General features: G+C 49.3%; 10 protein-coding genes across 10 annotated transcripts; 4 read left to right on the top strand and 6 right to left on the bottom strand.

Annotated features, from left to right (window-relative positions):
• Positions 1–261: 261 nt before the first annotated feature.
• Positions 262–1,528, top strand: M437DRAFT_86652 (uncharacterized protein; the record flags this gene model as incomplete). The annotated part of the gene is made up of 3 exons (XM_041028506.1): positions 262–336; positions 400–580; positions 636–1,528. 3 exons carry the CDS (start codon positions 262–264, stop codon positions 1,526–1,528), a joined length of 1,149 nt encoding a protein of 382 aa, XP_040877588.1.
• Positions 1,529–2,067: 539 nt separating this feature from the next.
• M437DRAFT_54392 (Sm-like ribonucleoprotein) lies at positions 2,068–2,745 on the top strand (the record flags this gene model as incomplete). Its single annotated transcript, XM_041022682.1, has 4 exons — positions 2,068–2,197; positions 2,279–2,347; positions 2,402–2,517; positions 2,572–2,745. 4 exons carry the CDS (start codon positions 2,068–2,070, stop codon positions 2,743–2,745), a joined length of 489 nt encoding a protein of 162 aa, XP_040877587.1.
• Positions 2,746–3,861: 1,116 nt separating this feature from the next.
• M437DRAFT_77274 (uncharacterized protein) lies at positions 3,862–4,788 on the top strand (the record flags this gene model as incomplete). Its single annotated transcript, XM_041026775.1, has 1 exon — positions 3,862–4,788. One exon carries the CDS (start codon positions 3,862–3,864, stop codon positions 4,786–4,788), a length of 927 nt encoding a protein of 308 aa, XP_040877586.1.
• Positions 4,789–5,243: 455 nt separating this feature from the next.
• M437DRAFT_54226 (uncharacterized protein) lies at positions 5,244–8,470 on the bottom strand (the record flags this gene model as incomplete). Its single annotated transcript, XM_041022651.1, has 3 exons — positions 5,244–5,977; positions 6,033–8,336; positions 8,389–8,470. 3 exons carry the CDS (start codon positions 8,468–8,470, stop codon positions 5,244–5,246), a joined length of 3,120 nt encoding a protein of 1,039 aa, XP_040877585.1.
• Positions 8,471–8,835: 365 nt separating this feature from the next.
• M437DRAFT_86648 (uncharacterized protein) lies at positions 8,836–10,311 on the bottom strand (the record flags this gene model as incomplete). The annotated part of the gene is made up of 2 exons (XM_041028505.1): positions 8,836–9,606; positions 9,793–10,311. 2 exons carry the CDS (start codon positions 10,309–10,311, stop codon positions 8,836–8,838), a joined length of 1,290 nt encoding a protein of 429 aa, XP_040877584.1.
• A 1,644-nt stretch (positions 10,312–11,955) lies between these two features.
• On the bottom strand, positions 11,956–13,226 carry M437DRAFT_77272 (uncharacterized protein; the record flags this gene model as incomplete). The annotated part of the gene is made up of 2 exons (XM_041026774.1): positions 11,956–12,725; positions 13,181–13,226. The coding sequence occupies 2 exons, from the start codon at positions 13,224–13,226 to the stop codon at positions 11,956–11,958; spliced, it is 816 nt and encodes a 271-aa protein (XP_040877583.1).
• A 2,868-nt stretch (positions 13,227–16,094) lies between these two features.
• M437DRAFT_54168 (uncharacterized protein) lies at positions 16,095–16,909 on the top strand (the record flags this gene model as incomplete). Its single annotated transcript, XM_041022645.1, has 2 exons — positions 16,095–16,436; positions 16,493–16,909. 2 exons carry the CDS (start codon positions 16,095–16,097, stop codon positions 16,907–16,909), a joined length of 759 nt encoding a protein of 252 aa, XP_040877582.1.
• Positions 16,910–18,094: 1,185 nt separating this feature from the next.
• On the bottom strand, positions 18,095–19,023 carry M437DRAFT_86646 (uncharacterized protein; the record flags this gene model as incomplete). Its single annotated transcript, XM_041028504.1, has 3 exons — positions 18,095–18,186; positions 18,234–18,910; positions 18,965–19,023. The coding sequence occupies 3 exons, from the start codon at positions 19,021–19,023 to the stop codon at positions 18,095–18,097; spliced, it is 828 nt and encodes a 275-aa protein (XP_040877581.1).
• A 379-nt stretch (positions 19,024–19,402) lies between these two features.
• On the bottom strand, positions 19,403–20,365 carry M437DRAFT_86645 (uncharacterized protein; the record flags this gene model as incomplete). Its single annotated transcript, XM_041028503.1, has 3 exons — positions 19,403–19,443; positions 19,503–20,134; positions 20,190–20,365. The coding sequence occupies 3 exons, from the start codon at positions 20,363–20,365 to the stop codon at positions 19,403–19,405; spliced, it is 849 nt and encodes a 282-aa protein (XP_040877580.1).
• Positions 20,366–21,052: 687 nt separating this feature from the next.
• Positions 21,053–22,062, bottom strand: M437DRAFT_86644 (RTA1 protein; the record flags this gene model as incomplete). The annotated part of the gene is made up of 3 exons (XM_041028502.1): positions 21,053–21,103; positions 21,163–21,842; positions 21,891–22,062. The coding sequence occupies 3 exons, from the start codon at positions 22,060–22,062 to the stop codon at positions 21,053–21,055; spliced, it is 903 nt and encodes a 300-aa protein (XP_040877579.1).
• Positions 22,063–22,873: the final 811 nt, after the last annotated feature.

Genomic DNA, 22,873 nt, shown 5'->3' with positions numbered 1-22,873 from the left:
AAGCTGCGTGACCGCATCGCCATGGCTCTTTGGACGGAAATTTAAGAAAGAGCTCCCATCGTCACTGCGCATCCTACCAGCCATCAGCAACCTGCCTCCGAATTACTTCTTCCTTGCGTCTCGTGTACATCTTCTCACCCATCCCCTCATCAATAGTCGTTTCATTCTCCACTCTCCAACCTCGTCATCTGAACGTTCCTCGCAAGCGATCACTATCTGGTATCCTACACCAAAGCATCTAACATCTTCGCAACCATCACAATGAAGTACGCACTTTCCCTCGTCGCCAGTGGCGCTGTCCTCGCTGCCGCCCAGCAGGGCCTCGGCCCTTGCGCTGTAAGTATCTCCATGTTTGTTATCGACACTCAATGCGCAATGTGCTGACGCAACTGCCTATAGCAAAACTGCTTCAACAACATGATCGGCATTGCCTTGAACCAGTTCCACTGCAGCATTGGCGATGTTGCTTGCTATTGCTCCCACCCTGACTTCGGCTACGGTGTCCGCGACTGCTCCAACCAGGCCTGTTCCGCTTCTGAGGCCGCCGACGCCATTGGTTTCGCCAATGCCTACTGTGCTGGTGAGCATCCACTACATCACATAGCTCCAGATCCGTCATACTGATCCTTTTACAGCTGCCGTTAGCACTGCCAGCAACTCCGTCGCTTCCATCTTGAGCACTGTGTCCGGCTCTGGATCTAATTACGCATCAGCTACTTCCGCCGGCGCTGCTGCTGCCTCCTCAGGTTTGGGTGTTCTTGGTGGTGGCGCTTCTGGCTCTGGCTCTGGCTCTCAGTCCTCCGGTGCCATGTCTACTGGCTCTATGTCTTCTGGCGCCCAGCAGTCGTCTGGTAGCACTTCCTCTGCCATCACTACCTCGGCTCTTGTCGGTACCATCACCTCAGGTGGTAGCACCATCCCTACCACCACTGGCTTCTCTACGATCTACTCCGTCGTTCCCGTCGTCGGTGGTATTGTTGGTGGTGCCTCATCCGGTGCTTCAAGCGGTGCTTCGGCCGCCAGCTCTGGTGCTTCAAGCGCTGCATCCGGTGCCAGCTCTGGTGTTTCGAGCGCTGCATCTGGTGCTAGCTCTGGTGCCATGAGCGCCTCATCTGCCGCTGGCTCTGGTGCCTCATCTGCTTCCTCGGTTGCCTCGTCCGCTGCTTCCAGTGCCTCGTCTGCTGCTAGCTCTGCTGCTTCCAGTGCCTCAATGGGTGCTTCGTCCAAGGCTTCCAGCGCTGGAGCCGCCGCTTCATCTGGTGCTTCGTCTGCCTCTTCTCACGCCTCGTCCGGAGCCTCTGCCGCCAGCTCAGGTGCCTCTTCTGCCGGAAGCGCTGCCAGCTCTGGAGCATCGTCTGCCGCTTCTCGTGCTTCCAGCGGTGCTTCTAGCGTTGCCGGTGCCGCTACCTCGGGTGCTTCCTCGGCCGCTTCTCGTGCCTCATCGGTCGTCGCCACTGCCGGAGCTCCTATTCAGACCGTCGGCCCCATGATGGGTGCTGCTGCTCTTGCCGCTCTCATGCTTGTCTAAGCAAACAACAGTCGGTGCTCCCGAATAGTCTGGCGGCACTGCTATGAGTTATGAAGATTTGCTTTCGCAGCGTCGAGAGTGTTTAAATTAATATGGGCATGGAAGAAGGCCTTGAAGCCAATTGGCTAAGGCGCAAGGAGATGGGGAGGCTGTTTTTTAATAGTCGAATGGCCTGAGAAAACCTAATGTGTACTACTGGGCAAATGCATATACCCTCTTCCTCTTACTCATGGTAGCTTGGCCGGTGTGAATTCGTGCAGCCCAAGGGCGTAATATGTACTCGGTCAGTTATACTGTGGTTGGATAAATCAAAGGCGTAGGACAACATTCATAGACATCCAATCGCTGCTGTTGCATGTTCGAGTGTTCAGTCGTTGACAGTGACGCTTGATAGAGGATGAAAGAGACTTGAGCGATCAAATGTCATGTGACCTTCAAAGCTTCCAGCCCCACGTCATGTCAATCTACCAATCGCGCGCGGTCTGTGGAAAGTCGGCAGCGATCAATACACTTTGAAGGTCTCAAACTCATCACACAACATGGACAACATGAACATGCAGAACGCTCCTCCGCCGCCGCCGCTCGGTGGAGGCCAGATGCCTCCGCCCATCCCTCAATTGCCCCCGCAAATGTTCACTACAGCAGCACAACTGCTTGACTTGACCGACAGTGAGCATGCCCTGCCTCGTCGCATGACTTGTAACAGACCGGAGAGACAAGACTGACCGATGTCTCTTACTCGGCGAACAGAGAAGCTCATGGTGTCACTTCGCGACGGCAGGAAACTGATTGGCGTTTTGAGGAGTTGGGACCAATTCGGTACGAGCATATGCGATCCAACATGCGCCGATTGCAGTGGTTGATGCGCTTCAGGAAACCTCGTTCTCCAGGACACAGTGGAACGCCTTTTCGCCCAGAACCTCTATGCCGATGTCGACCGTGGTCTCTTCCTTGTCAGAGGAGAGAACGTCCTGTTGCTCGGCGAAATCGTATGCTTATTTCCACCTGCCTGCTGAAATCCAGTCATTGACATTGCGCCGTAGGATCTGGACAGAGACGACTACGTTCCCCCTCCATTCCAACAAGCTCCCGTCGACCAAGTTTTTGAGCTACACAAGCAAGAGCAGGCCCAAAAGAAGAAGCAGGAGAAGACCAGACATAAGAAGTTGGCCGCTTACGGTTTCGAGGGCGAGCACTCAGGAGAGGCTATTCTGTGAGGTCCTTGAGAAACGTACCAAAGGTACACACGTAAGTTCTGCCACGAGCAGCCACTGCATCATCGCAGCAGCCACCAGTGCTCTTTCCACCTCGCGATGATAAATCCGGAGGCCAGGTTTATCACCCAAAGGACTACGACTCCGAGACCACTATGGGCATGCGTAAAGAAGTCTGGAAGATTGATCTTTGGACATCGGCGATCAGGTGCGTAGGCACATTTTCTTTCCGAGATGTCTGTACTCAAAGCGCTCAAGGCTCAGGTTCCTCAGCTTCTTATAGCAGTTTCGCTCTGGCAGACAGACGCGAAAACTCAATATGTTGTAATGAAACCCTCATGACACTTACAAAGCCATCTTTCACACCATCTTCTACTGTTACAAGCGTAAACTTGAAGCTGTCAAATTGCATGTTAATTCTGCCGTTCAGACTCCGCCAAAGAGACTTGTCAGAGAAATTCCCAAATGCTTTCACTAATCTCAGACGATCAATGTGCCTTTCGATAGCTCTTCAGATGTCCTCCATCGATCAGTGAGGAATGCGCAAATGGACACTGGCTTAGGAAAGCGCGCTTCTCGTTTGGAACATCTGGCTGCTTGCTTCGTCATATCACTATCGAAAAAGTGCAGAAGGATTTACAATACATAAATTGTTCATCGAGACTTTGATCATGACTACATGTTAATCCAAACGTGCCTTCGCCATCTTCTGTTTCCACTGCTGGCCCTGATGGTCTATCTGGCATCTGCGGAGCTACCTCTGCCTCTGCTCGGTGAGGTCGATAAAGAGTCTCTGGAAGTACACCATGGAATTCGACTAGACTGTGTAGATACGTGGCAGTCCGTGATGCTCTTTGCACACGATACAACCCGATATCAAGCTCTCACTTATTGCTGACCTCGACGTGGACCCGCAATTGTTCGTCTGTGTCGCCCTTGAAAGGCCCTCCCTAGCTTGTATCTCGTCCACGACCAGTTTCTCCAATTAACTACTTCTTGTAGCACGACCACCGTTGCTTTGGTCCATCACCGTCGAGAGGCAACTGCTGGTGCGTTACCCATGAACTCTCGGTTCCTCAGCCTCTAATAATTGTCACAATCTAGCTCATCATAGCAAACATGGCCCTCCCTGACCACACAAAGCCAATCCTGCAATCCTCCAACCACGAAATCAAGCAAACTCTTCTTCACGGTCCTCCTCCTGGCCAACAGTTCCCCTTCCTGGTGCCCACTCATCGACGTCGAATCGACCTCCCTCTCGCCCAACGCTCAATCATCGAAACCAATCTCGCGCACCAAACCACTACTCGTCCATCTATTTCTTGGTCTTGGGAAAAGACTGAGAAGTATGTGCGTCACAAGGATACTTTGATGCTTGAGTATCTGTACGATTACCCTGTTGTTGAATGGGTTATAGAGGCCGAGGAAGCGAGATATGCGGTTGAGACCTTTCTTGCTAGGGAAGAGATGAGGAGGTTAGGGGCTTCTGTTTTTGCAGAGGATACGCCTTTTTCGTGGTGGATGCGTGGTGAAGTGGCACCTGTCGATGACAATTTGTCTATCTCGAATAAGGGTGATGTTGTTGAAGATGAGCAGGAAGAAGTCGGAGAAGTGGAGGAAATGGAAGTCGAGCAAGAAACCGCTACCCCTGAGCCGCTTCTTGCCTCACCGAACATCTCACGACTGGCAGACCCTGCTGCATCAGAAGAATCAAGAGAATCTGAAGACGAGCAGACGTCAGATCAATCACCAGACGACACCACAGAAACACCCATAGTCAACCCAGAACCCCGTCGATCAACTCGCATAACTGAGCAAAAGCTCAAAGAGGAGCATGATCAACAAGCCATGGAAGAATCTCTCAAACCCATCCCTCATACCACTCAGACAAAGAGACTCATCAGTCTCCCCAAGAGATCGAAGCAAAAGAGTGTTCAGAGCAGACAGCAAGAAAACCAACGCCCACGTCGCCGCTCTACTCGCGTTTCAGCAAAACGCACTTTTGCAGATGAGCCTTGGAGTGAGCCTAGATACCAAACCAACTAGATAGATACCCTTTTGTATCAAGCTTGCCACATGAACCAGAATGAAGCAACCATGTCCCTGACCGTGCAGCAAATGACCGTCTATCTCCTATGATCGAGATGGCTGAGAACAAAGGTGAAATACTGCACGATTATAGCCCAGAGAACAAGTCGATACTAATGTACCTGATGATCGAAGGATGACCGAGGTACATTCTATCGTCTCTCGCAGTGGCTTATCATTACAATGCTAGCCATAAGAATGCACGATCGTATTCAGATCATGAATGTGTCCAGACAGATACCCAGGAGATCATGAATCTCTCTGGACATCACTCCATCTCTGTTGTTATTTGTGCATTTTGATAGCTACAATGTTACAGTCATCGGCACTTGAGATTGCAACAATAGTGACAAAACATAGCATTTGGGTATCTTCTTTACTCTCCTCTTCCATTAACCTTCATCTCGACACTTCTAACTCCATGGCAACTGTCTCAAGGCCTGTAAGCCTTGTCCCTGCCCTGTCTTCATCCTCTGCACTCCACTTCTGCCCACACATCCATAATGAATGACCTCATTATCAGGATAGACCCTGACTGCGGAATTGCCAAACCTCTTATGGCAGACTCTGCAATGATCTTCCTCTCTGATGACAACTCTTCTGCTCCTTCCACCCTTTTGTTGCATATGCTCAGGTCCAACGGCGAGATCATAATTCAAACTCGTCTTGAGCACAGCTTGAAGAGCAGTAAGAATACGTTCCTCACGAACTACGGTATTGGCACTGCGGATGCGACCGAGGAAGTAAGAAGACAGTTCGCTGACTTGCAGATCACTGGGCATCAAGTCCAAAGTGTTGGCAGCAGGGAGTCTGGGACCATGTTTTGACAGCAGTTGCAGCGCAGGCTCCCATTGTACCTTGTGCGGGCTCGGTGGTTTGAGATATAAAGAGAGCAGTGTAGTGTAGACGTTGGGTTGCTGATCCTCAGGGTCGGCAGCCATGCTGCTCTTTTCGTAGGTTTGAGAGCCGGTGTTGGGGTTCGAGCCGACAGGCGCTGGAGAAGTTGCTGATGCTGAGAGATAGATTTTGTTACAGTATTCTTCCGCTTTCTCGTGGTCGCAGATCTGGAAGACGTAGATCTGCAGGGCTTGTTTGTGGTTACCCATTGCACAGAGCACAATTGCTCGGGCTTCGTAAACATCGGGGTCTGTCCGATTATGGTCAGCAAGAATATTGTTAGAGTGTGAGTGATAATATCTTACCATCAGCAGGTAACTGGTTGAACGTCTTGAGTTTGTGGTATTGCGTGCTGTTTCGCAAGAACTCTTCCAGCTTCGTCCGAGCGTCGTTTCGCTCTTCATCGCTGCTTCCTTTTCTGTCACGCAACTTCTCCAGATACAGGTCTACAAGCTTCTGATGAAACTCTGGTGTCTTGTCGTTCAGCTCAAGGATGATGTGTTCAAGGTATTGGACTGCAAGGGTCTTGTCCAATGGTACCAAGAACTTCAGCACCTTGTCCTTAGGCAAATCCTCAGCATTCTTGGTGTCTGCGACAAATATCTCCATGCCCTTCTGAGCGTCGACTTTGATGGGCCATTCTGCAAATTCTAGGATAATATCGATGAGCTCTGATGGGAGGTTTTGCAGGTAACTGATCGTTCTGTCGGGACCTCTCAGAGCAGGCATAACTTCTTCTGCAGCTTCGTTGCGTCCGAACTTTTCCAGTAATTCCAGGGCTTCGCGATGTAATTTCTTACCGTAGAGGAAGTCAATCAGATCATTGTATCTTCCACTTTCGTAGAGCTTTTCCTCAACAACGTGTGGGTCACAGAAGTTGTCAAGACGGAAGAGCGGTCCAGCAAGTGATGGTAAAGCGAGCATGTAAGCACGGAAAAGAGTTGTGTCGACCAGTTTAGCGACCTCCAACAACTCTGCTTGCCAGTCGACCTTTTCAGCACCTTCAGGAAGCTCAATTAGATTGCTGAATGGTGGCTTGGTACCTTCGGTCAACTCAGTCTTGAGCGTACCATCAGTGTTCATGTACTTCTGGACCTGAACACGCGATTGAGCTAGATAGGAGCAGAGTGCCATGACAGCAGCTTTCAGGTCAGAGCCAGTTAGTGGTGCATCCCTGACAGGTTTCTCGCGGGGAGCTTCGCTGGTAGTGCGGAACGATCGAATTGATGCCGTATCTGAATCGTCCTTTACAGATGGCCTGAACTTGCCCAGTACGGATTTCGTCGGAGTCTGTGTAGCCTTGGCCGGATCTTCGGCCTGTGACGAGTTCTCCTCTGCAGCGCTGGTTTCACCAGATGGTTCTTCGGAGTCAGTGAGTTCCGGAGGCTCTTCGACAGTCGAGAGATCTCCAGCAATAGACTTAGGGTATAGCGAGACAACGCGCTTTGGTGGAGCAGAAACATCGGTAAAGAGATCCAGCGCTGGTCTGTACTTCTGCTGAGAAAACATATTCTGAGCTTTGAGCATACTGATTTCTCTGATCGAACCTTGTTTATCCTTGAGCAAGGTGTCTTCCAACATGTTAAGGAGACTAATGGCTTCATCGAATTTTGTTTTCTCGACAAGCTGCTTGACTTGAGCTTCGTAATTGAGAGCTACCATACGCCAGATGCATCTGTCGCTCGCAACAAGGAAGCCTTTGCCAGCGTGAGCCAAGCTAATGTTAGGTTGAGGGACATGGAGTATCGAAGCGCCTGGAAGAGGGATTGTTTGCAGGAGGTTCAAAGTATCCGGACTTCGCACATCCAGGGCACCTTTGGTAGTTTGCTGCAGTGACAGTAAGTAAGGGTAAGAGTAACCAATAGCTTCAGGGGCAAAAGCCCATGGTATTTGGCGTTTGTCGGCAGGTTTGGCATCAGTGTCAATGAACAAGGTATTGACATCCTTGGCTATGAGCATCTTGTTGTTTGTTAGATTTGTTGCCATTGGTTTCGGCACCCAGCTTCCCATGCCCATGTAGCCCATGCCGGAAGAAGTGACAGCACCGAACCTGACGCTGCCAGTCGGAGTCTGTTTCATGACATCTGTGACAGCCAGAGTATCGGTATCGACTATTGAGAAGCCAGGATCCAGGCCAACAAGCATCTTGGTACCAGTAGCCCATAGTAATGACTTTGGCGAATGTGGTAATGTTATTTCCTGGACCTCAGGGGACAATTCCATATCTTGCCAACTCCACCATAGAATGCGACGCTTGACAGTAACAGCAAGACGAGAGACGAGCGAAGGAATATCGGTGGTGGGGTCTTTGATTACGTTGGAGGTGACGGCGAAGGCGGTTGCGCCCTTGGTCTTGTCCAGCTTCTCCTGCAATTGAAAGGTCTGGAGGTCGTGGATCGAGACATAGCCGTCGGACAGGGAGACGAGAATGTTTGCTTCTTTGATTATGGCCAACTGTTGTATTGCTCTTCTTGAGAACTTCTCTTCCTCGCGCACCAGATCGACAGCGCGTGTCTTTGAGGGCGTCGCATCTTGATCTGCTTCGGCGACTTCGTTGACACGGTATATACGGAGTGTGCCAGTGCTGAGGCCTACGAGAAGTCGGTCGCCTATGGATTGTCTATCAGCATTGCTCTTTCCAAGACTGGACGACGGCCATACCATATGCTAGGACCGACTCGATCTTGGACTTGTCTTGTTGTTTGAGCTCATAGATGGGCTGCGCTCGGAACGCCGACAACATGGCGACCTCTCACCCTCCTGTTCTCAATCGTACCGACAGCAAGCCTTGTGTGCCTGCTCTTGGTCGACTTTCTATTCAATTGCCGAGCTTATCACTGCACCTTGTCGTTGCTGTTGTCGCATCAAGGTCGACCGCAATGACGCCCGTGCCCTCAAATTGGAAGGTTTGCCGATCCTGCCATCACCCACCTCATCTTCCATGGTCGCCATCTCAACTGTGCTTATAAGCTACAGAAAGACTATAAAAAGGCAAAACATTGTTCAAAACAGAAATGACGCCAACGAGAGCAATGACTTGGTCAATTCAAAAAGGCTATTCTACGGGCATCGTCAAGAAATCTGTTGTACACGGCTCCCTGTTGTGCTTCACTGCTCATTCTCATCCTCAGCCTCGTCCTCAATCTCGTCCTCGGCCTTTCTCTTGGCGCCGCGAGCTTCAATCTGAACCTTCTCCTCAGTGCCAGAAGCAGCCATGGCGACAGAGATAGTCTTCAACATAGCCTTCAAGCCAGCATTGTTGCGAGAAAGAGCTTGGTTCCAGCCATGGAAACGAGTTCTCATACCGTGAATAGGGAAGACTCCCCAGAGAAGGCGGAAACGCTGCTCGACTGAAGGCAGGTTATCAGTGCCGGCGAGGCGAAAGTAAAGAAGCTGTGGGCTGGTGAGATCGCATTCGCCGAAGATGATGCTCTGCTCGGTCGTAAGCGTGAGGCGAGCAGACATGCGACTGCAGAATTCCTCGATGGCAGTGCTGATGGTGGTCAAATGACCAAGGATCTCGTCGGCTTCAGACTTGTTGTGGTTGAATTTGGCGCTCATGAGATCGCGAGCAGCGTTCAAGGTTTGGAAGACCAGCTTTTCGGTCTTGTGTAAATCCTTGACAGTCTCCCAGAATCTGCGCATCTCAGCCTTGCGATAAAATCTGCCAGAATTCTGCCATGTGACGGCTTGAAGCAGTTCAGCAAGGCTGGTCTCCAGGGTTGGAGGTTCCTTCAAATGCTTGTAGTGAGAGGCCTTCGGGTCCAGCTCACGAAGAAAGCTCTTGTATGTGCCTAGCAGCAACTCTCTGCATATAGAGCTATGGTGGGAAACCTCCTCGAACGTCTTGTTAGAGATCAAACGAGCAGGTTCAAGTGCCTAGGTGCCAATTAGCATATCACTTGCCTAAAGCAGGATGGATTGGCAACCATCGCAATGCAGATTGCTGTCAAGGAAGCTGGAGATGACCATTGAGAGCTTTGTTTGAGCGGGCTCTTAATGGACATATACTCGACTTCAGATTGCATCATGCATTGCGATGGAGGTTCAATTCTGGGCACATACCGGAGGTGAGTCGCTAGACTTGACTAGGCTGACACCAGCAGACTTGGGAGGTTGGCTGAGCTCTGCAGTGGTCTTCACTTCTTCGACATCACTAGACAGTGTAGTAGATGTGGAGCTCTGAACGGAGTTGGCGACTGAACTGATGGCGCTGACATCAGGGCGAATGCTCGACTTGGTCGACTGGACCTTCCGTGCCTTGGCGTTGGTGGGAGTGTCTGACTGGGCCAAAGTGTTTGACATGGTCGAAGTGTTCGACTTGGTGGGAGTGTTTGACCTGGTCGAAGTGTTCGATTTGGTCGACTGGACCGACAGCTTCTTTGCACGAGTCATGGCTGATGGAGGCTGGAGGGGGAGAGAGGCTGAAACGGGATTTGCGGTCGACTGAGCCAACGATCTCTTTGATCGAGTGCTGGCTGCTGGCGGTCCCTGGAATGAGGAAGGCGAGGGTGCACGGATTGAGTGGTTAGACTCAGAGTCCGAGGTTTCGACATCAGTCGAACCCGAAGGTGAGGCCGACATGGTTGTTAACTCTGTCAATGGTCAGAAGAGTGTCTACAGAATGTACTTGGAATACGTGCAGTACTGCGAAGCTGGAGTTAGACCTTGAGGGACACTCCAAAACGTGGTTGTGATTGGGAAAGGTAATCAAGTCCGGGTGCAAGATGAAGCAAGTTATATAGTGTTTCCGCTTAGTCGTGGTCTGATAGTGATAGAGAGGGAAGAGGTGGTTCACTCAACCTCGAAGAGGTTCAGTGTGGACGATTGTCGGGTGAGGGGAAGATGGGACGATCACTTGCATAAGCAGTAACAAGCTGGTCGTCGGGTCGACGATTCTAGGCATCGATGCAAGCCGAGAGTGATGGACGACGAGGGCGGGTGTCACTTTGTGACAGTCGGTGACTCGTTATCCTAGTAGAGCACGAGGAAGGGTGATGGTAATCGCGTATGTATTGCCACTATACTGACTGCCAAGTTTGGATACAAAGTAAGGGGCCCCATGTCTGCTTTGTTTGCTGCTCGAACAGATCTCCATCTTGCTATAGTCAAAGAAGGCATACCATCTTTAACGAAAAGAGCACTGCATAGATAGCCACACGGCACTGCTTAGTCCTTGGGTTCCCTTAACAATCTAAGGTGCTATAGGAACGGCTAGTAGGCACATGGCTTAGCGGTCGCGAAGTTGACTCTTTCTATCATGTTCGTCATGCTGGTGGATATGTGACGTCCCCTTTAAACACCATGCATACATCTTAAGCTCTTTTGTGCAGAAGAAAAGTAGCATCTGGAAAGCTGCTAGGAGAAAGAAGCAGGTATGTTTAGAGCTAAGGAGAGGACGACGATTATAACAAGGTACATCAATCCAATTAGCTGGATTCAAAGCTTGAGAAAAGAGAGATCGCGAGATACATGCTGTATTTAGCGAATATTCGTCGACTATACAAGCAACATCGTATTTAGCGAATATTCGTCGACTATACAAGCAACATAAAGAGAACCAGAGTTGTAAAGCAGTTGCAGATCATGAGGAAGGAAGACGTCGATATGCAATAGAAATAATGGAGATGAGACCTACCTTGTCTTGAAGTACTGAGCCCATGTAGTAGTATGATCTTCCAAGAGCTATAAACAGCATGAAGTGCTAACAGACGCTGTATCTAGAGATGCCGTTGTGGAATGTGCTAGCTTGGTATGGGAAGAGTAAGCTGCAATGTAAAGAGAAGAGATGTAAAGACAGTGTAAATTTGTAGGTAACAATCTCTCGCAGGTAACCATGCTTATATATGCGCAAAGGAGAACTTGAAACATGAGGTTCGATGTATCAGGCTGCAGGTTAAAGTCGCTGGTGGATGTGCGGCACATTGAGGCTGTGCAACCAAACCAGCGTCACGGGTTGAGTTGGGTGCGCTGAGTTGGGTGCTAAAAACAGTACACCTGACATCTTATAAAGAGCCCTGGTTCCTTCAAATTGATCAAATTAGTGTTCTATGGATTCTCAACTAGTGTTTTTGATTCGTGACTGCTACTGAAAGAAAAAACTACTGTACCCTGGCACAGACCAAAAGCAATATGTACGCCTACTCGCAAGAACAAAGAACTCAGGTCGTCAGTCTTGAAACTCATCAATCGTCAATCATCTTGGCAAAACCAGAAAGGATCAGCTCCTCAGCCTCCGACTCGATAAGAAGTCCATCCACGTGGCGCGCCTTCTCTCCTCTCCCTCCTCGAGTTACCTGTCTCAATATACGGTTCATTCATTCCGTCACATCGACCCCTCCTCTCCAACTCCTGGTACTGGACGAAAGTCACCACCCGACACCTTAAAAGATGCCTGAAAAGATCATGATCAACTCTAAATCCCGCATCGATTCTTTCTCCTCGATGATGAGAGGCTATATGATCCAGCCGATCCTCCCAGGCTGAGGGATGCTCCCATTGCGAGGTACAGAAAGGACATTGTGTTCGACTCGGCGGAGGATGAGCACGGAAGTGCGAAGTACAGTGAGTCTTCCATGTTGAAGCTGATGTGAACTCCTCGTGGCAGCCCAGGAAGGCGAAGGTACACTGGAGCTTTCCTGTCTGAGGCCTTGGAAAACCAAACCCAGATGTCGACGACTCGGCCCTCGAGGATCCTAACGTCTCGTTTGTATCGATTGTTCTGGTCGACATTGTACGAAGCGATCTGTCCAACGATGGCACGTTCTCTGTGGCTGTGGAGCTGGGTCGACAGCTCGATGCTCTTGTACCTGCTACTGAGCTGCATTCTGAGGAAGAGACGCTGTCATTGTGATGCTTTGTGTTCGTCCTATGCTCCGTGGACAACGCATACGGGCGGATGATCATTGTCTCGAATCGAGACGGAGTATACTGTTCCCAATGCGCCATCACAGGCTCATTAAGGCGAACGCGAGCGCGCCGCGACGTCGAGTCACCCACTGCAATCTATCGTCAGCACATCCTTCAGTATCCACGGAAGATTATGCCCACTTTTGATATGTCGGATCCTAGGGAAGGAAGGAGCAAAAGATGGATTCAGCTTCTCAGGGTATATGTAACACTCTAGCGGAGTAGGCTTCTGGAACACTACGAAGATGGTAGACACGAGGCAGCTGAACACAGGACCATGCAAGAGGGGTTACTCTCGCTACAACCATTCTCTTATCATGGCAGAAATCGTCGGTACTTCAAGAGAAGTCAGGTGTCCGGATGAATCGTCCAGCTATTGCTGACAATCACAAGCCAGCCTTACCATTGATCGCAAATGCAGTCCTACTGCCGTACATCCGACTTGGGAGCTACATTCTCGTCTGGGCCCTGCACTTGATAGGCTGAGACACGACATGTTGCTGGTTAAAAAAGCATTTAAGAATTGATGAGTTGCGAATTTCACCTTTTCCCTTATCCGTCCTCATTCCACGAGCAAAAAAGAGGGGCATGTTGCGTGGGATTTTTGCATCCTCGGTATCAGAATCAAGGGGACAGGGGTGTCCTGTTGTGCACTGCAGAAGACATTGGCGCATAAGTGCACGCCACAATATCGCACGACACGCCTGGTTGAGATTGAATCCAATAGTACGAAGAGACATGCGAAAGAATTCTCTAGCCAGTGGTAATGAACGAACTGGCAGAGGTTTCTCACAGGTATTTGAAGGGGAGCTCGAAGTATCGGGGACGGCAGATTGAAGCTGAAGCTGGAAAAGAGGGGTGCATTGTGAGGATTTATGAAGGCGTGCACTAGAATTTTATGCATAACAAACTGTGGTAGCAGAAAGCTGATCACGTACGATAGCTTCCCAGATAGGTCTCTGAATTGTTGCTCAGGTATAGCACAGCAATCAGCGAGAGGATGAACGCACATGATGTTCTTAGGTTGTGACATGGTTTGGTATGCACTTGGACAACAGCAAGAGGACATTGGGCTGTAACTGTGCTTGCTAGAGTTATATGCAAATGAACACATCAACATTGCAGATGCTTCTGCACAACACCACACTGTCTTTGATTTACACTTACGTGGGCCTTTACAAAACATGTTATAACAAGCCACATTGTACACTCCCCAATTTTGAAAGGGCCAACAGAACTCGCTGGTTTCGTTTCAGACAGGGTTGATAGCTCAGCATAAGCTCTTGACCAAAATCTATCCTTCCATTGTTAGTGAGCGTCCCGAAGGTGGATTCCATCTTTGATCTGGTAGTCTTCGGGTCAGTAATGGTGGATGGAGCAAGGTCTTGCGAAACGTTGACTAGGTGATCTCTGCGCATAACTATCTTTTAAGGAATTTGAGCATTTGCTAGAGAAAGGTAAAGTAAAGAGTCTCTGATCATGAAAACCCAGCCGAGTGCAACTGAGACTACCCAACACCGAGTCAGAAAAAGTCATTACGCTATCACGCATCAAGTGGCCAATGGATGGGCAAAGGGCGGGCATAATGGCTGCCAGGAAGGCAGAAATATCCTCAGTCTTGTGTGCGCAGAGTACTCTGTCTACACGAGAAATTTGGTTGTTTTCATGTGGTACTTGGCGTGATAAACTCACCGTCAAGATACACTCTGAACAATGCATCTGCTGGGTCAACGAGGTCTGTTTTTCCCCCAAACGAGGACCGACTCCGCGAGATGATGCCATGTATGCACCTCACTACACACAAAGTAGGCACGAGACCTATTCCGGATGCGGAGTCGGGGCCGTTTCCCACATGCAAGAGTTCTAGTACCTCCAACAATTGGCGGAGTTGCCGATGCCGGGTGCATTTGCTCGTCACACAGGTGCGCAAGTCAGAGCGACATACTGATAAGAATTGAGCTGTCCAGTGTACTGCTGGTTGGTTTAACATCGGTAAGATGAACTTCACTAGGCTGGATTGCATATTCCATTCCTTAGTGTTGCCGTCAGATCAGACTGTCCTCAAGTTCAAGAGGCCGAGACTATCCAAGAATGATGATTAGAAGATCGTCAAGGATCAAGGCGCATGCTTGAAGCACAAGTTGATGTCGAAAGCGAACGCGAAATGCTACCGCAGAACTCGGCCGAGATTGGCCATGGCCAAACGTTCGAACGGGAACTTTGGTGGTATCGCATTGTGACAGATATGTGATCAAAGTTTCCAGCATGAAGCCAGGGAAATCTTTGACGACGAAAGTCCTCTTTATGATCGGCCGTAATCCGGATACAAGAGTCTTGTATGCTCGTGTTCATCAGAGTTTTGTATCTTGGAAGCCCCATCCATACCGCAGGCCAAGCTTCTTGGAGGCTGGCAGATGGATTGTGATCGAGTAATTTTTGTCGATTTGAGCAAGCCACCCTCCAGAACGACACATGGTTTCGCTGTTACGAGTCAAAGACAAGCGCCCAATCAAGGGTCTTGGTATTGAGGGCTGAGTAGAGCTCTTGGCTGGGCACATATCAGAGACGGTGGTAGATCATCCGCGGGAAGCCGTGACTGCTCGAGTAGACCTACAGCAGAAAAGAAAGTAATGATTTGACCGACACAAATGACTCTTGGAGCTGTCTCAAACTAGACGTAATGCCAAACTGAGGACAGACTCTAGTAGTTTTAGAAGTATAGGGCAGTGCTCGGCGAGATAGATTATAGGAGTCTTGGGAGCTTACGTAGATTGGACGACGCCTAGAAGGCATGGCTGCCGGCTATCCGTAAGAAGACTATTTTGCTCGGTCGTGTCGCAATGAGTAACGGGCCAAGTGCATGTTATGAGTCTTGGAATATTTGGTGCGACAAGAGGTGAATGCAGCTCAGGGCGCAGGTCAAAGGGGCAGTTTGGTCGAAGTGTTACAAACGAGAGTATTGGCGGGCTTGGAAAAGGACGAATGCGTAGCGGACAAGAAGCAAAGAGAACTGGGCGAGCACAAAGTGACCAAACGTGCGTCTTGGCATACGAGGGGCTGTGTCTACCGTGCCAACAGAAGCTGAAAGTGTGCTTCACCAAGACAACAAAGGGCAAAGAGCAGCGACTACGTCTTGAGTCGTGCGATTGGCATCATGGCAATGGCAAACATGATAAAAGCAATAGAGATGGCAGAGCATCGGCGACGAGGCTGTAACAGGCAGATCAGACGGCACCCAAAATTGGAGCCAAGGCTTGGCCCCAAGACTACAAGACTTTTGGGGCTACTCGTTTCTGTTGGCATTTCGTCTGGCAGACATGTCAAAAGAAGCACGACGGCCGGTCATGCGAGACTGACATGAGCCCTTCGTCTGAACGTCGTCTATAACATCCCGTCGACCTTTGCGTGTCAACTGAGGCCGCCTTGTATCTGCAACCCCCCCGGACTTAAGCTGGACAATGGCCGATCGCTCATCGTACCCGCACTCGAACGCCTCGGATTCCGATTCGCAGCACACTTTCCATATCGCCCAGAATGCTCCCTCGAGACTACCCAAACCACCGGCTGCCGCGGTCGTCCGGAATTCTTCAGGAGAGCTGAATGAGAAGCGAGGAGATGATAGCGACCATGATCTCGAGAAGCAGGCCACTGTGTCGCCTCGCAGGTCCCCAGACATGACCGAGCGATACAATCCCTACTTTGGACATAGCCCATACGGTCGCTCGAGCATGTCTTCGGACGAGGACGATGACTTGGTCGATCAACGTTTGCATCTCGAATCCAAGGCTATCAAGATACTGGTATGTCACTTGATACATCTACTTTCACCTCCTCTCTTGCTAACGGAATATACTAGCTCTACCTATCTGGTCCTTGTGTCTTGGTTTCCTTCATCCTCTGTATCTGGTCCTTGGTCATCTCTTTCTTCACCGTCCTGACCTATCCTCTTCGATTCTTCTCCGCCTCTCGCCAGTCCCTTCCAGATGAGCTTTGCTGTCTCCTCGCCCGCTCAAATCGTCTTCAACTCCGAGCAATCTACTCTTTCAATATCGTTCAGGGAAAGAGTGCTTCAAGCTTACTACTGGTCCACGTCCTCTCGCCTTTCGTCGCTATGGCTGTGTCTATCAGCGCCTGGGCTGTCGCCATGTACTGGGTATTCGCTGCCATGATTGGTGACCCTGATGGTACTGAAGGTGGAAACGATGGTAGAGCCACGGTCCTCGGTCTTCGAACTTACTGGGAAATGTGGCTCTGCAAGGCCATGATCCAATAAATCTACTTGGCATGGTGCTCACGATGCGCGACACAACTTCAAATCTTCTCAGCCACTCAAATCAGTGGCCACTTTCTTTCGATCTTCTACCATTTAGGGAATTCTTGTTTACTGTCTAGCAAGGTGTTGGAGGTGTTTTGCATTTCTACGGCCATGGTCCTTGGCCTGGGGTCAAACGATTATGACGAGGATTATTCCCAACTTGCTTTTTGAACTTGCTCATTTTTACCAGAACTATACCACTCAGCGCAGCAACATCAATCAATTTTATTACTCACTTAATCTCATTTTCATCTTGTCGCTGGCTGGTCTGATCCACGAACGCGTGACTGACCGTCATGAACCATAACTTCCGCCATAGATCGCTCAAAACGGCTCTGCTTGCACCGCCTTCTATGATACAACATGCAAACCTAGATTCAATCCTCAATGCGAAGCACAGATCAGCAGCAAGCTCTTGAACAACTCCCAGTAATCATGTGTCCGCGGGCTCCAGTCTCCGAAGTCATCATGCTCGAGGCAAGGTGAGCCAATTTTGATTATCAAAGCATTATATGTTGTTGGACCAGATTCTGGTCATCAAACCAATACCAGCTGAGCTGGCTCATCTTCATTGGTCTAGTGGTCATGATTTCCGCTTGTCAAGAGTAAAATCTCGTCAAGCGCGGGAGACCAGGGTTCGATTCCCTGATGGAGAGCACATTCTTTTGTCTTTTTGCGCGATGATGCCGAAATCATCCCAGATCTGTTTGCCTTTTTTTTTCTTCACCAAGAGACGAATATCTTTCTATTTCTGCAATGGGTCAACCAAGCTTCTTTGATTGAGGTTCTGGTGTTAACCATAAGCGAACAGTTCCGTCGACGCTGAAATCAGGTATGCTACATTCCGTGTGGATCAGGCGTTGATGTATTGCTATGCCCTGGCCCTTGAGTAAGATTGCCGCACCAGCTTAACACTGAAGAAACATTGTGAGCATGCGCGGGAGGCAAATACATGATCTACTTGTGCCAGAACCTCGATCGCACCTCCTCTCCTGCCAGAATTGTCACCCAAAAGAGACATTACTCCACATCACTCTTCGGCAACACTCAGATCAACAAACCTCGTGTGATCTTCCAACTCTTCACAAGTAGGATGAGGATTACATCTCAGTCCATACAAGGCTAAGAGTCGAAAAGACAACACTATCTTTGGTCCATGCTTTTGGAACTGGAGTTGACCACGAGACAAGCGTTATCGGGTCGCTTGGCCTTACAGCCTTTTGCTGCGAAGCATGCTACTTGAAGTCAGTCTCAATTCTTTGTAAGGGGTATGTTGGCTTACTGGACTTCCACTCTTCCATGTTTTCGTGCTCGTGGTAGTTGCAGGCATTGTATTCACAGCAGGGACATCTGCCACAGTCATCCTCGGTAACTTCGCACTTTCGAGCAGCTGCACCTCTGACCCAATCCACGAGAAACCAGTTCGGCAACGTGTCGTCAAGTGTTTCGTAGTCGGCCATCCAGTGGTGTATGTAGGCGTCCAAGAGCCAGCGATACAGTGGTGAAGTTGAGGGTAGGGAGTTAAGCGCTATGGCAGCGACCTCGAAGCGTGGAATGCGGTCACCAACTTCAAAGTGAACGATTCTCGTCATGATGGCCCGGCGGAGTGCGAGCATATCAGTGCGGTCAGCAAAGACATACAGGCTCAAAATCTGAGCCCACTCAATCCACTTGGGCAGTTTGCCGCTGTAAAGCCATCCAACGAGCATGCAGCAGACCATAGGATCCAGTTCCAGAACAACCGATTTGCTTGCAGCTTCGGAGAATCCACCTTTGAGTGCTGCACGGTAGTACGGTGAGAAGTAACAGAGGAGCTCCTTCTGTACACTGGCTCGGAAGGTCTTGTAGGTTGTCTCTGACTTTTCTGTTTGGAAGTCATCTTCATCGGTGTCCTCGCTGGTATGGTCTTCGTCTCCGGACCTCAGTTGAATCGTATCCGTAGTACACCCAAGAATTGCACTGCTATTCTGTCAGCGATTGGGTTCTGGTGTATTGCCAGGATGACGACCATACGTGACGTTGTCCAGATTCCACATGCCTGCGCTCTCATTGACCGACGGCGAGGACGCCATGCTGGCTTGGCGAATGGTATTGGACAATGGCGGTGGATGTAGAGGTTGGGGAAAAAAGATCAAAAGGATCTGCGCAGAAGAGTCTTGATCGAACCGGAGTGTTGATTCGAAACAAATTGACTTCTCGAAACTGAAAAGCGCGAGGAAGTTTCACTAATATCTGTGTCCTAGATGTCTCACTTTCACCATCCACAGAAAACTCATTTGTGATGCATCTCCTTCATTAAAACATTCGTGGGACTATTGACACTGTCTTTGATAGTTTCAATTCTGAATTCTAAGTTATCCGGAAAAGAATGCGTATCTAGGACCATTGTTCAATGAAGTTGTTGATACCCGTCGGCCTGTCGTTTGTTCAGCGACAGCAACAATTACCCTTTCAATAACTCTCAGGCTCGAGATACCAAGAATCACCACAGCCTGTCTTGAATCAGCATTTCATTCTGAAAATGTGTGTACTGATGGGAGGTCTAACTCACTTAATCCCCATTCTTCGATGTTGTCGTGCTCGTGGTAATTGCATGGCGAGTGGCAGCATGGACAGTCTTGAGGTACTTCGCGATGTGGCGCAAGCCGTGTCTTCAGCTCGCGAGCGAAGTCGACAGGGACACCGTCGTAGAGGGCATCGTTGTATTCTTGTTTTCTGAAGTGGCAGCCCTTTTGACGAGTGTGGTGTACAAGCCGATCGAACACGTAACGAGTCAGGGGCGAGTTGCTCGGCAATGAACTCAGTAGAGCTGCTGTGTTGGGATCGTTGATCGACGGGTCGAACTTGCAGTCGAAGAGTTGGGTCATGATCGTTCTTCGCAGGGTCAGATTCATTGTCTGATCAGCGAAGATGTAAAGCTGACAGAGACTCCAGGGGTCATGCTGTGGGATGAATCCAGTATACAGCCACTCTACGAACATGCTGCAGCAAGCTTGATCCATTTCTAGAATCACAGTGTTGTGCATAACCTCCTTGAAGTTCCCTGTGAAGATAGCGCGGTAATAGGGCGCGAAGAAACAGAGAAGGTCGCGATGCACTTCGGCCACATGGGATCCATCACCAGATTCATCGTCGTCCTTCGAGATAAGTTCGACAAAATCATCAGTTGTAGCAATGATTCCGCTGGTGGTGATGAGTGAGCTTGAGGTAAGTAGGAGTTGCCTAGAGCATCACATACCGTACTTCCGATCTCGTCCAGACGCCCTTGATGCGTGGTTTTGTTCCAGGATGAACAGCCTCAGCTGCTTTGCGACATTCGATCTGATCGTTCAAGTCGGCATTCAGCTTGTACAGATTATCCCTTGCTGCATCAAGTCTGATGCGCTTGTTGCGTCTGTTGCGTGCCTTGGTCATGATAATGTAGGTGAGAAGAATAGAACCAGAAGTTGAAAAGATCGCGGCAAAGTCATGACAGCGGGAGATAGCGAGGCCGAGTGAAAGATGACGGAAAATAGAGGACCAGCCAGAGTTCGGAGCCTCTGAATGAGACTATATAGTCTTTGAAGATTGCTTTGCGATCACCTACTCAGTCAGATGATGCGTACGGTGTGTTTGGCTGAGCGGAATAGCCGATTCGCGCGTACACACTTGTTCGGTAATCAAACCTCTTGTGTGTCTAATCGGGAATATTAGGTGTAACGCATCTAATTTTGCTGGTTGTGGGTTCGATTCTGGTTCGTGGTGCGGTTGAAATCTTTTTGCGCCTTCATACTCGAGATTCTTTCAAGCCTCACATAACATGAGCATGATGATGTCGTCCGACCTATGTTCTATGTTTGATGATTGAGGGTTGAGCTCTCACCAGTACTTTCTTTGTCTGCACTATGTGATATGTGTAATCTGTCTCTTGATCGCAAGTATCAATAACTCTTACTGCGCATGTCGATATGGACAAGTTTCTTGCATTCATTTACGGTGATGCCATGAGAGAAGCTAACCTTAGCCCGCGTGTATGTCTATCCTGACCTGTGTACAATCATTCCTCACTCAATGTAAAAGAGGGTTCTGCTATGAGGATTCTTCGACGTTCTTTATGATGTTCTAGGATCTGTCGACCTTGCTGAATGGTGTTGACGACGACTGTAGGGGCGACTATAATGCATGTGAGTAAGTCGGCGTTCGTGCTTAGATTGTCGATAATGTGTACTGACCTGAGACCGGCCACTCTCCATGGCATAGAGCTGAGACTCATTTCTGATCGGGATACGTCCATTGCCAAGAAGCTTGCTCGGATGTAGGACGAGGAAGCTGACAGTCACTGACAGCATAAAAACAGCATCGAAGATGTACAGCATCCACTCGTGAGTGATGATGTACCCGTCGTTTCCTTGAGCGTACTCGATCACACGAATCAAATTGCGGATGAGGATGATAGCGCTGCAGAAGTACAAGTTGTGCATGTGCTTACGCCAGCGCAGGTTTGAATCTACAGAAGCACCAGTTGGAAGCTTGTTTACTCGAATGTGGAAGAGGCCGGCCACAACAACAAAGAAACCAAAGATGACGATTTGAATGATAAGTCCAGCAATGACAATGTTCTTTCCAAGGTTGAAAGCGTCGAGATCGCCTTTGGCCTGAAGTCCAGCACCTGAAGACTGCACGAGGAAAGAGAAAACATCGCCGATGACGAAGACTTTGGTAAGCCATTTGGTGCGAACGATAGAGTATTCTTCGGCATCAAGAAGACGGATAATGCGCCCAAGAACCATGTAGATCGAAGCGGCGTAGAGAGCAGGAGCAACCAGGATCAGGAGACTCTGCATGATAAAGGGACCAAGAGCTTCTTTGTCACTGTGCGAAAGAGCACGACCCACATATCCTATGCACTCGACTGTGACAAGTCAGCTTGTGCTGAAAGAACACGACTTTCCATACTCACAGAGAACTCCAATGGTGAAGGGAATGAAGTAGCGAGCACGCAGCTTGAAGACGTAGTAGACATGGCCGACAAAACCAAGTCCGAAGAGCACCACGAATATGATTGCAGCTACGATAGACGGGGTGTAGTGGTACAAGACAAAGTGGATTTGCCCATCATTTGAATCGGACATTGTAGTAGATATGGTGGATTGAAGATAAAATCGTTTGGATGAAGCACAAAGGCGGGAGAGGTGAAGATGAGGTGATGGAAATGGAGAGAAGACTAGTTCTCTGTATTATATGCTGCATCTTACATGTCTGCCTTACCTACGCAGCACTGCCTCTCCAGTACGTACAAGTTGCGATCAAAATTGTTGTTGACCGTATAGCGAGTACGGTCGTATTCACCGTATTGCGTAGGAAAGGGCTGGGCAATCAACGAGGATCGCCTCTGATTGGTTTCTCGGACCAGTTTGAGCCCTAAGACTGTTGCTCATATTTTCCGCGTGTACGATGTATCCGGTCATCTTATCGTGGTCGTATTGAGATAAGTTGGTAGAGGAGTTGAGGTACGAATGGAAGTTTGATGTGATGATTTTGTGTCCTCAGCGCTTGGCAATTTTGGCTGATGCACCGCCTCCAGCCTTCTCCAAGTACTTTCTTAGTTCAATGTCAACATAAGACGGTCGGCATTCTTACACTACTACTACTTGAGTTAAGTGCATAAAAGTCTCAGGTCCTTGTTGGTCTGTCATACCTGATCTGAGGAGGTCAATCTTCTACCTACTATTGTCGATACCACGCATCTAATAACATCATGGTCGGCTTTTTCTCAGGTTCTCTTGCTTTTTCAATGACTTCAACCATCTTTGCTCATACAACTAGCGGTCTGCAGAGAAAGCCTCTAGACAACATTAGCCTGTACATGTGATAATTAGTCCGGGATCAATGCTGTGAGTCTATAAGGACCTGACAAGTTCTGACCTTGCACGGATAGCATTT

The sequence above is a fragment of the Aureobasidium melanogenum genome, assembly GCF_000721775.1.
Source record: "Aureobasidium melanogenum CBS 110374 unplaced genomic scaffold scaffold_19, whole genome shotgun sequence".
Taxonomy (NCBI): Eukaryota; Fungi; Ascomycota; class Dothideomycetes; order Dothideales; family Saccotheciaceae; genus Aureobasidium; species Aureobasidium melanogenum.
The sequence above is the reverse complement of the archived record's forward strand: the minus strand, read 5'-3'. Positions and strand labels throughout refer to the sequence as shown.